The sequence below is a fragment of the Spea bombifrons genome, chromosome 10, assembly GCF_027358695.1.
Source record: "Spea bombifrons isolate aSpeBom1 chromosome 10, aSpeBom1.2.pri, whole genome shotgun sequence".
NCBI lineage: Eukaryota > Metazoa > Chordata > Amphibia > Anura > Pelobatidae > Spea > Spea bombifrons.
Window position 1 is genome coordinate 3,898,950 of NC_071096.1, and position 12,347 is coordinate 3,911,296.

General features: G+C 43.9%; 1 protein-coding gene across 1 annotated transcript; it reads right to left on the reverse strand.

The window, feature by feature from the left end:
* Window positions 1-2,496: 2,496 nt before the first annotated feature.
* API5 (apoptosis inhibitor 5) lies at window positions 2,497-8,731 on the reverse strand. The gene is made up of 14 exons (XM_053449084.1): window positions 8,537-8,731; window positions 7,572-7,733; window positions 6,197-6,290; window positions 5,932-5,997; window positions 5,177-5,328; window positions 4,859-5,065; window positions 4,659-4,763; window positions 4,468-4,557; window positions 3,988-4,169; window positions 3,667-3,760; window positions 3,314-3,370; window positions 3,160-3,236; window positions 2,867-3,003; window positions 2,497-2,709 (listed from the first exon to the last, which is right to left on the reverse strand). Exons 1-14 carry the CDS (start codon window positions 8,603-8,605, stop codon window positions 2,630-2,632), a joined length of 1,572 nt encoding a protein of 523 aa, XP_053305059.1. The 5' UTR covers window positions 8,606-8,731; the 3' UTR covers window positions 2,497-2,629.
* Between the last annotated feature and the right edge of the window lie 3,616 nt (window positions 8,732-12,347).

Sequence of the window (12,347 nt, forward strand, 5' to 3'; positions counted from 1 at the left end):
GCAGAAAGCAGAGATATTCTATTGTACGGAGCTCCGACCCAAAACAGTTCAGAACGGTGTATGGAAAACAATTCATTTTTTGTCAAAAAATAAAATGGACAATTTTGCATATGATTTCTAAGCAGAATCTCAAACCCTTTCAAGATGCACACCCAATATTGCCGGTCATTGTACTTCCCATGTTTAATATACCTACTGGTTCCTATCAAATAAAGTATTTTGTCATTTTCTAACATTCGCACGGTTTGGCAGATTTTAAAGGTTCACCGACCAACGATCGCCTTTGCGCTCATTCATAATAAATAAGAGTCTTGAAGACATTTATGCAGTCTTGGCGCGCAAATTAAGGGTACGCGACGCACGAATACCCAAGACTAACGGCGGCGCAGACAAGCATTGGTCTTTAAAGGGTTAACTTAGCCTGCCATAGCCGAGCGACCCGTAACTGCATCGGACGCGAGGAAGCCGCAGACATTCAGAAATTAATGGAAAACGTTCCCGAATTTATTGGTGAACGCTCTAAAATACACTATTATTCAAGGAGAGAAAGAAATGGTAACTTATCCTAGATCTTCCAGGGCCGATATTCGATAGTCTATAAAATAATTAAATCCCAGTTGATGGCATTTCAATCAAAGCTTTTCCCGGTTAAAACACAACTTTTAGGAATTCAGACTTGAGTTTCATAGGAGTTTATCCCTGGCATGGCGGCTCCGGGAGAACTTAGATGGACTTAAAGGAAATAAGACATGCAGATGTTCCAAAATGATTACATTTCAGAGAAGTTTCATCATTATGTGGCAGCAGAGAACTATTAGCTTGCTGGTCTGACCACAGCTCCCATCATTCTCAGCCAGCCTCGATATCGGACGGCAGTGATAAGGTGGCAAACGCTGTGCTATGGCGGGGCAAATCTCATGGACAAGTCTAAAGGACACAGGACACGCTGCTTTAGATAAACGCGGAATAGTTGCAGGTTTAAGATCGAGAGATTATAGGAACTGATGAGAAGCGGAATTTGGAGCGAGGCTAATGAGCTGCTTTTTAATCCTCAACTTTAAAAATGACAAATGCAGTAAATTTGTAGTCAAAACAAAAAAGGTTACTTTTATATAGGTAATACTGCACTGGAAAGGACGTGCTTCACACCTGCGCCATGTCTAAGGGCGCTGAAGCCAACAAGGCTCCTGGTTGATATTGAACTGCATTTCCCATCATGGTTGCCAACAGCGGGATAGTTACTTACCCTACAATAAGGACAATCCTAAAGACCTCAGACTTACCCTCCAGTACACTTTACATCGGTCCGATCGAAAAACTGGATGTCTAACATTTGACTCCCTGCCTTTTTGTTCCGGCAAAACTTATTCGGTCTTTAAACCCCACAAAGCATTAAAAACCGGTATTTTTTACTTACTCATGGGGGATAAAAATTGCAGTTTTAGAGGTTGGAATTTCTGTCAACCCACTTTAACTCCAAAAGGAAAACCCAGAAAAATAAATGTTACCCCTTATCTTAAGTGTAGATAGTTCCAATTAAAAAAACAGCACTATTTATTGGGCCTGGCTTCCCGAAAAAAAGAAAAAAGAGAGACTGGGCAATACTTTAAATTCACATCGGTTCACAGAAACCTGGCAGCTGAACGTCATTCTGGACCGGGCGAGACGCGTGCAGTGACAACTAGCCCAAAACGCAAATATTTTTCTAAAAATATCTACAATCAGCGCTAGCATTAAAATAGCCACAATAATTGTAATTGGAGTCCAGTGCATTTCTACCCCGCGTTGCCATTAAGACGTTTTCTTTAAAAAAGTTATTAATGGTCAAAATAATCTAAGAATAGCGTAGTAAAAATCAGAAGTCTGCACAGGAAAAATACTCATCTTGAATAACAATTTGCAAATGGAAAAGCAACTGTTTGAAGGAGATACTCAATTCTAGTGCAACGTAAATTTAACCATTTCCCGTCTGAATGCCGCCATTGCTCCCGTCTATGGCGCTAAAAGGAAGGAGGAGCGTGAAATGCAAAAATCAGACTTTTGTTTGCTTGAATTTAAGAGAAGCTTGGAGTAAATTGTCATGCGACTTATATCTAAGTCTACACACATTACAGCAAAGAAAATACAAAGGGAATCGCCGGCAGAAGAGGATCATCAAACTAGAAACCAAATTTATCAATAAAAACATACTAAAAAATAATAAACGCAGTTGTCGTTCAAGTCTGCCAGACACGTCCCCAAAAGCTTTAGAATTAGTTGATCGCCGCAAAAACGAAAACATTAAATTGGCCCTATATACGTTACAGGCTCTGTAGCCAATCATACGGTACCATTCACAGTTCTTGTGTTTTAAATATTAACGGGAAATTGCAGCAAACAGCCCAACGGGGCAAAATAAAGAATCTGGAAGCGGCTCAGAATCCTGGGTGCGCAACATCCAAACGGCAGAGCATTGATGGGGCCGCGGAACATCTGGATAGAAAAAGAGTACGTACATAAAAGGTAGAAAGAATGCTTTTAATGTTAAAAGTCTGTAGGCCAAAGGCAACCCCCGCCAGATCATTGTCATCAGTCCAGCCTTCAAGTGGAAATCTAGGCAGGTCTTCTGCTCCGGTTTTAAACGGCGTCTTTAATAGACTCTTCCTCTGCTGCGGCTGCCACGTCCACCCCAGCCTCTACCTCGGCCCCCGCGGAAACCTCCTCGTTGCTCTGCAGGAAGAAAGAACAGTTTAGTGATCCCAGAGTGAGCTTCGGGGGCCAGTACAGAATCATAGCAAGTAAATAGAGTGCCCATCCCGCGACGTTACCCAGTTCACATCACTTTAATAGCGGGCATAAATTCGTAGGTACGCGGCCACCGACTTACCATAAGGGAAATTCCCAAGCCCTCCGCTGTATTTGCCGCTGGGTGGGTTGTAAATCTGCCGGGCATCTCTTTTGGGCCCCTGTATTGGCTTTTTGGGAGGTGAGCTAGAGGTAGTCTCTTCACTTGTTCTTTTTTGTCTGCAAGAGGAACAAACTAAGATCAGAGATGTATGGCTAGTAAATGATTTGGTGTGTGGACCTCCTTATGGAAGTTCTATCGCACCAAAAACGGCAAGTTTGTATCTGACTTCTTTATCTACTTAGTGTTACAAATGAGAATACCATCAAACTTACGGGGTCTCTGTTTTTTGCACTGGCTTCCAGGACAGAGTCACTGTGCTTTTGTAGGATGGGGGAATGTGAAACAAATCCTAAAAAAAAAATATGAATAAATTACTAAAAGATCACAGAGAAGGAAAAAAAAAAAAAAAAAAATAGTAACACTTACCTTAATTAAAACATTGATATTGTTGGTTATTTTTAAAGCCACCACCTTGATTTTGTTCTGCAAAAATCAGAATAAAAAAAAAAAAATAGACTTTTGTTAGAAAAAAACATTTACAGGCGGTGATATGGTCTAAAAGGATCTACGATAAGGAAAATGGCATGGAGGTCAGTCCCGGACACACAGACGCCAGGTGAAGTTACAAAAACATCCACTATGCTGAATTTTTTTTTTGTAATTAGAAAGAATTCGGAAGCCTCTGGCCAGATTCGTGCCGACAAGCTTTTATTTATTTCAGCCAAATGTAATTATTTAAACAGACTAAGCGAAGAACAAGAAATACTTTGGAATTGTACCTCTTCGGTTTTGAGAGCCTCTCCGGACTTTCCTTGAAGAGCCAGGCGCAGCTGCCGAATGTAGACCTGAAGCCCCCGTGCGAAGTACTGCAACCTGCAGAAGGGAATAGAGTTAGTCTTACCGGTGCCGTCAAATCCAACGGATAAACGTTACAGACCCAAGCGTTCAATCTTAACATACTGAACCGACGGAGGGCGTTCATGCAAAATGCCACGGCGCTCACTAATCCCGACAGAAACCAAAATCATTTTCCGGGAAGATTTCGGGGCGAATTCCAAGGTTCTAGGTGCAAATGCATCGTGACAAAAAGAGCAACCAACCTGATTTTGAAATCCTTCAGCTGCTCTGCGTTCACTTTAGCGATAAGGAAGTCGGGGAGCTTTCTGCCGAGTTGGTGGAAACTAAAGAGTAAGCATTCCACGTAGCTGAACTGCAGCTTGGGTTCCTCACTCGCAGCGTTCTCGCCATTTTCTACTTCTTCGGGTGGAAGGGGCATGTACTCCTGTCGACAAAGGGTGGAAAAAGGTGAAACCACAGACAAGTCTTTCCTAATTAGCATATTTTTGGGATCTTCACCCATAAGAACTTGTTATAACAAGAAGCTACTGATGAAATATCAACGTTAAGACGTCTCTGTAGAACAGCTTTATTTCGGTGGAAAGGAAAGTCTTTCCATCCTACGTTGCCTTGGCCCTGCCGGACTACAGGCAGAAACCGCATCATGTAAACGTTTCTTTACTTCGCGTATCTGATTTGTATTTTGTAACTTCATTTAAGTAAAATACTAATGTAAGTCTTACCAACAGTTTGTCAAAAAGCTTGTTCAAGTTGGATTCCAGTTTATCCATGTCTCCGCAGAATGAGCTCATCTCCGCCAACAATTTAAGAACCTGGGATGAGAATAAGAAGATTAAAATGTGGATTCATGTGTTCCTGGACCATGGAAATCAGTTTTTACATCTCCAAGACCTTGAACACAGCGCCGTCTTACCTCAAGCTGGACGTCTATGCCTTCTGCAGGACTGGTCATGGAGCTCAAGACAGGAAGGACGTTCTCACAGAAATAGGTCACAAATTTAGTAGAGTGGACGTTTTTCTACAAAGACAAGAACATTGCGTTGACTTGATGCACATATGTGTAATCTTATTTAATTACATTAAAAAAAAAACATTTTAGTAGCTGTGTTATACCGAGAAAAAGGGCACAGCCTGGCGCATGCACTGGAGCAGGCGGTCTACAGAGTCAGGATCTGCTGGGTTTAGGGTTTGATGCATTCCGGCCTGCTCCGAAACCAAATCCACCAGCTGCTGTCTGCCGCTGAGTGTCTGCAAGTTCTTCAACGACGAGAGGATCTTCATGAACAAAACAAACTCTTCGCCGGTAACATCGTACAGAACCTGAAAGGAGAAAACGGATGAAAGTTCTTCTCAGACAGAAGGATTCTGAAACAAGTAGAACGGTTACATCTCTGCTTCGTGTTCTGCTTGTGGATACATTTGTATTCTTACCTTTTTAGATTCGGACAATATGAAATCCTCCACCTCCTTTGTCATAACTTCTTCTGGCAGATGTTTCATTTTGGAGGCAAGGAACTTAATGGCCCTCTCGCGGACGATATCTTCTCCTTGAAGGATCTGGCTGAACAAGCCACCTAAGGTGCCTGCACAACGTAAAACAATGGTTAATGCATGCAGAAAAAACTATTTACACAACAGACTGAAGGATTTGGGAATAACAAAACCTGAAACCCTGAGGAATGCTGTAATTAACAAAAAGATAAAAAGATACTAATTCCTTGAATAGGTTATTTTAAGTCTATTGGAACTGACAGAGCTTTTGCCGTCACAGAGATGCCCAGTTAGGATCTCAAAATCTCTTCTAAAAAGCAATTATTTCTCCAATTAAAATGATATGATAAATAATATGTAACTGATTGCCACGTACACTACCATTCAAAAGTTTGGGGTCACTTAGAAACTTATTTTTGAAGGCAAAACAAATGTTGCCCTTTAAAATAACATGAAATAGATCAGAAATCCAGCGCAGACGGGTTAATGTTGTAAATGACTATTGAAGCTGGAAGCAGCTGATTTTTAATGGAATCTCTTCGTAGGCATACAGAGCCCTTTATCACTCCCATCACTCCCGTGTTCCAACAGCCCTTTATCACTCCCATCATTCCCGTGTTCTCCAGCAGAACACACGCCAATCGAAAACGCCAGATCAAGTGAAGATGATAAAAGGCAATGTGAACGGCTCTTACCTTTTGCGTCCATTTTAAAGATGCTCAACAAAGCGTTGTTCACCAGGTTAAACTCCGCAGAGTCATCTAGATGGGTAGAAAGATAAAATGTTTTACTGCCGTACCACAGGAGACACAACTTGACAGCACAGACCTCGACAACTTCAAAGATTCACTAACAAAACCAAAGAACCGCGTAATTCTCAGCGCTTAAAGGGCACCAACATACGAAGGGCTAGTGCTGCCGGCACCTAATGGAACACTTTATTGCTCATCGATACCGTACCTGACTGCAGCAGCTGTGTCAGAATATCCGCAACGCGAGGAAGGTTCTCCCCCGTGGCAAACTGTGACAGCTCCTTGATCGCTTGCCTACGGATCTGGCGAAGAAAAGAATTTAAAGAATGTTTAACAAAACGGACGTTTTAAAGCAAAGTTTTCCTGCACTCCTTACGCACATTGTTTTCAGTTATGTATTAAATGTCAACACTCAACATTTACAGATGCGGAGAGATGTTAAGGGTTTTTTTTTCTGAGAGGGTGGTGGATAAGTGGAACAGCCTCCCAGCAAAAATGGCAGCGGCTAATACAGTGAGGGGATTGAAACATGCATGGGATAGACATATGGCTCCTGAATCTAAAAACGAGACCAACGACCGCGTTACAATTTGAGTAGCCGACAGGAACAGCAGGTCAACAGCTGCGGCAACAGCTGAGAGCAACTCTATCGCTTAAACATACGCCGGAGGGCTGGAGATGATCAGCGTTAGGCAGTAAAACATATAGGTTCTAAATACAAATAAAAAATCAGGTTGCCCTATACAGGGATTAGAAAAAAAAATAACAGGAGCAAAAAAATCTGAAGCGCTGCTGGATAAAAATCTCCCACAGAGGACAACTTAACAGCGACACGGAGTCCTAACAAATATTTGGGGACACAATCTGTAAACGCATTAAAGTAGAAATCGTCACAATGCTTCATGTTATAGACCTATGTTTTATGCCCTCACAGCAGAAGCAGGGCTATTTCTTTTAGAGCATTAACATATACACTACCCTCCAAAAGTTTGGGGTCACTTAAAAATTCCTTGTTTTTGCCACAAAAGCAAATTTTGGCCATTAAATTATTATTAACTCAATCAGAAATCCAGCACTGACAGGGTTAATGTTGTAAATGACTATTGTAGCTGGAAACGGCTGATTTTTAATGGAATCTCTTCATAGGCGTACAGGGGCCCTTTGTCACTCCCATCACTCCTGTGTTCCAATGACCCTTTATCACTCCCATCACTCCTGTGTTCCAATGGCCCTTTATCACTCCCATCACTCCTGTGTTCCAATGGCCCTTTATCACTCCCATCACTCCTGTGTTCCAATAGCCCTTTATCACTCCCATCACTCCTGTGTTCCAATGGCCCTTTATCACTCCCATCACTCCTGTGTTCCAATGGCCCTTTATCACTCCCATGTTCCAATGGCCCTTTATCACTCCCATCACTCCTGATTCCAATGGCACGTTGTGTTCGCTGATTCAAGTTTAAGTTTAAAAGGCTACTTGATGGTTAGAAAACCCTTTTCCCAATTATGTTACAGCCAGAAATCTCCTTGTTTTCCATGAAAACATCTCAGTGACCCCAAACAATTACACAGGGATTACTTACAGAAACATCTTCATCTTCGCAAAGGTCGAGCTGGGCATTGAGAGCGGCATCTGACAAGTCAGGGAAATGCTTGAAGAATTTGGGGATGAATTGAGCTGCGAGTCTTTTCTCCTTGGCTCCTCCCTTCACGCCGTCCAGAATAACCTGGTATGCATTTTTGTGCTAATAAAGGAAAAAACAGTCAGTGAAGGATATTTACGCAGAATAAAGCTTACGGGAAATACAAATGCAACATTTTGGAATGAATGCCGATGGTCGATAGAACAAAGAATATTAAAGAATTTAAGGAAGTAAATATAAGTATTCTAATCACACGGAACAGCAGGCGTATGAAACGGCTCACAGAACGGGCGATAGGCACGTAACCGGTGGATTAGGGGGGCTGCGTATATGGACGCGGTGCGGGGGTAATATCTATTCATGCAGCGCAGATAACAGATTATACTTTACGCATCACGCAGGGCCAGATACGATGGGTAAAGGACACTCTGCCTGCGCAGGTAGAGAATAACATGTTGTACTGGGATGGGTGTAGGGGTGGAATAGAAATAACAATCTGGGTGGGAAGGGAACAAAAGGGGCACTAGGGTAAGATGGGGACACGGGGGAGGCACAGCATTTGGATGAGAACATTGGGGTGATAGGTGGGCGCAGGGATGAAAAATACATTGGGGGGGTCACAGGGATGGAGAGGGCACATGGGGGGATCACAGGGATGGAGAGGGAACATTGGGGGGGGGTCACGGAGATAGAAAGGGAACATTGGGAGGATCACGGGGGTGGGAAAAAAAACACGGGGGGGGGGTGTTAAGGGGTGGGAAAGGAAAACCGTGGGGTCCCGGGATGGGAAGGAACACTGGGGTACCGCCGGGCTACATGGGGTCTGTAGGGTGAGTAGTAAGGCCCAGGCGTACGAGTTCCCATGGGAACCCGGCGCCGCGGCCTGCTCACTCGGCTCTCCGTACCTTGCTCAGGTCGTCCTTGGCATCGGCCAGGATGCCGTAGTTCTGGTATAGCTCCTCTACTGTAGGCATGGCTGCCTGGGGTACGGCCACGATGTGTACTGCGCTGGTTAGTCCGTTAGCCTTGATGCTCGGGCCTCTGACTCTCCCGGGCTCCCGTGCGTGCGTAGCGACAAACAACCGAGAAACGGCAAGAAAGGCAACAGGGAGCTGAGCTAAGCGGGAGAAGAACAGCGACACCTAGAGGGCGTTTTTCGGACATTTACCACCAAGGCAGGAGAGAGGCAGGAGAGAGGCAGGAGAGAGAGCTCTGCTAAACTACAGCACCACAGCGCCACCTGGCGGCACCATGTGGACACACAGAGAACAGAATACTTACAGAGTGCAGAATACAGTTCTAGAGAGTGGGGGCAACTGAATGCAGGGGATGCTGAGACAGCAAACAATATAATACAGAGATTGCAGATAGAATAAGAGGCTTTAATCTAAAAGAGGGTCAGAGGCTTACATCTAATATAAGGAAGTTTTACTTTACTGAAAGGGTGGCAAATAAGTGGAACAGCCTCCCAGCAGAAGTGGTAGAGGCTAATACTGTGAGGGTATTTAAACACGCATGGGATAGACCAACGACTGATTAAGGTTTGAGTCTTTACAGCAGGAGAAACGGGCAACTAGACGGGTCAAACGGGGCCGATTTGCCAGCACATACTAGCTTTCAATGCTGTGTTGAGCTGGCGGAAAAATTAATAAGGTACAGAGGATGGACAGGTTGGCACATACAAAGGTACATAAAACTATACAAAACTGCGGCCATGTACTAAAAGTCCAGTGGGGAAAAGAATTGTTAAGCCGTCAAAAATCAAACACATTTCCTAAAACTGTGTTGTGCAGAACCTTATATTTTTACACATAATAGACGTGTATCGTAAAATTTTGTTATAGATGGGAAACGTAAATATATAAAATATTTGCCTAAACTACCATGCAAAAGTTTGGAGTCACTTAGAAGTTTCCTTGTTTTTGAAAGAAAAGCATTTTGTCTATTAAAATAAAATGAAATGGATCAGAAATCCAGCACAGACGGGGTTAATGTTGTAAATGACTATTGTATCTGGAAACGGCTTATTTTTAATGGCACATAGGCCCTTTATAACTCCCATCACTCCTGTGTTCCAATGGCCCTTTATAACTCCCATCACTCCTGTGTTCCAATGGCCCTTTATCACTCCCATCACTCCTGTGTTCCAATGGCCCTTTATCACTCCCATCACTCCTGTGTTTCACTGGCCCTTTATCACTCCCATCACTCCTGTGTTCCAATGACCCTTTATAACTCCCATCACTCCTTTGTTCCAATGGCCCTTTATAACTCCCATCACTCCTGTGTTCCAATGGCCCTTTATAACTCCCATCACTCCTGTGTTTCACTGGCCCTTTATAACTCCCATCACTCCTGTGTTCCAATGGCCCTTTATCACTCCCATCACTCCTGTGTTCCAATGGCCCTTTATCACTCCCATCACTCCTGTGTTCCAATGGCCCTTTATCACTCCCATCACTCCTGTGTCCCAATGGCCCTTTATCACTCCCATCACTCCTGTGTTCCAATGGCCCTTTATCACTCCCATCACTCCTGTGTTCCGATGGCACGTTGTGTTCGCTGTTCCAAGTTTAAGTTTAAAAGGCTAATTGATCGTTAGAAATCCCTTTTGTAATTATGTTACAGCTAGAAATTTCCGTTTTCCATAAAAACAGCTCGGTGACCCCAAACCTTGGAACCTTTGAAGGGTGCGTATTAAATAATAATAATTTTGTGCTTAACGTTTCCTCCCGCGGGTATTTTAGGTAACGCCTTTGACTCGATGTGAGATTCTGTGCCGTTCTCTTGACAAGCTGTGACATTTTTTGGCATAACAATAAGAAAGCATCCTGATCCCCCGGGGGGTAATATCACGCCTACCCCCTCCGCCTCAGCGTGTCTGGCACGTTCCGTGACATGTTCACTAGTCTATGGAGAGCAAAATGCAAAGCGACCGAGGGTTAAACTGAACCGGGGGCGAGAGGGGGTCTCGATAAACAGAAAAGAAAGGGCGTAGGTTACATCTGCACAAGAAATGAATATATTTGTCCTCCTCCGACACCTACAAACAATTCATTGATTGGCTTTTTATATGCAGACTATGTAATATTCTGTGTTGAGTAGTGAAGGGTTAACTAGCATGATCTGCAGATTGGCCTCATTTACGGCATCAGGAGGCTGCTGGCCTTAAAGTGCCGGGGCCATCTCATGATCAGCAGTCCAGCTCTGAGCCGGAGTCTGGCCAAACAGCTCGACGGTTTCCCTATGGGACAAAACCACTGGCCTAATGGCATGTCGTTGGCGTGATGGCCACAGGGAGCTCGTCTTTGGCCCTTCCTCTATTGAGCATCCTGAGAGTTCTCTTCCACCAAGAGAAAACATTGTCATAGTCCTACCAACAATAATTACATTCTAGATGTTAAATTTTATTTATATACGGTATCAAGACATGGGATAGAAAAGTATTTCCTTTACTGCGATGGTAGTAGATAAGTGGAGCAGCCTCCCAGCAGAGGTGGTAGAAGTTAATACAGAGGGGGGGGGTTAAACATGCATGGGATAGGCATATGGCTCCTGAATCTAAGACGAGACCGACGACTGATTAAGGTTTGAGTCTTTATAGCAGGAGAAACGGGCAGACTAGACGGGGGCCGAATGGGGGCCGATCTGCCGGCATATTCTGTGTTTCTGCGTTGCAGTTCCTCGCTACTCCATGAGATGGCGCTGTGGGATAACAACCCGCAAACATTCCGAGAGAGAATATTATACCGTCACTTTCAATAAATTGGAGCTGAAAACCTACTGATAGATTTCTAGTTGCTTAGAGGGTGGCTTTGGATAATTCATCCTGATTCCACCGCTAAAACATCAATGGCCACTAAAAGGCAACAGCAGAACAAAGGCCAGCGCTCGGGATTTGCAATCATCAATAACATATAAACCTAAACAGATTCAAGACCTAAACTGAATATAAAACACGATCTGTCGTGGAGCTCCGAACCGTCCCTTCCCGCTGTCATTTCTGCTTCCTGCGAACTCTTATTTCGTTTAACACAAACGCTCTCTTCCGCCATTATTATGCGGAGCGCCGTGAAGGTCGAGGTGAACGCGCCGTGGCCCACAGATCATGGCTTGATAGGAACTGAATTCAAACAGTCGTACGGAGGTGGCCTTCTTGCCGATTCCTTAACACAATATGAAGGGTTTAATAAGCTGAAAAATACACTTTTTATTCAGAAAACCTTGGTGTTGGGCTCCAACTGTAAGCCCAAAAGACGATTGCTTAGTCTTGGTCCTGGAAGGGCTTTCATGGTGAACACCAAGGCCAGTTTTAGGGGCCAAATAAACACTTGGGCATTTCTGTTTGGGTGCCAAGAGCTCTCTGTGGGTATCCAGCCATGGTGACTACAGGCATTTCCGGAACTAGCCAGCAGATTACCGACTTTTGGTCTCTGTTATGGCCAAAAACTCAACGCCAACCCTTCACGGTCCTGCTCATTTCCCACCGATTATCCAACAAACATGACTACGTGCACCTCCAGCATGCCGACCTCCACAAGGATTGTTGCCCCTCTTTTGAATTCCTTTTAGGGCAGCGTACATTTGTCTACCATCGTAGGTTTCCTCTATCATGATATCTTCTGCCACTGAAAAACCGTAATCTCATAAAGGATCATGAGGAGAGATATCATGGTCGCTGTTCCATCCTCCAAATTCCAGTGGTTGACTTCCAGA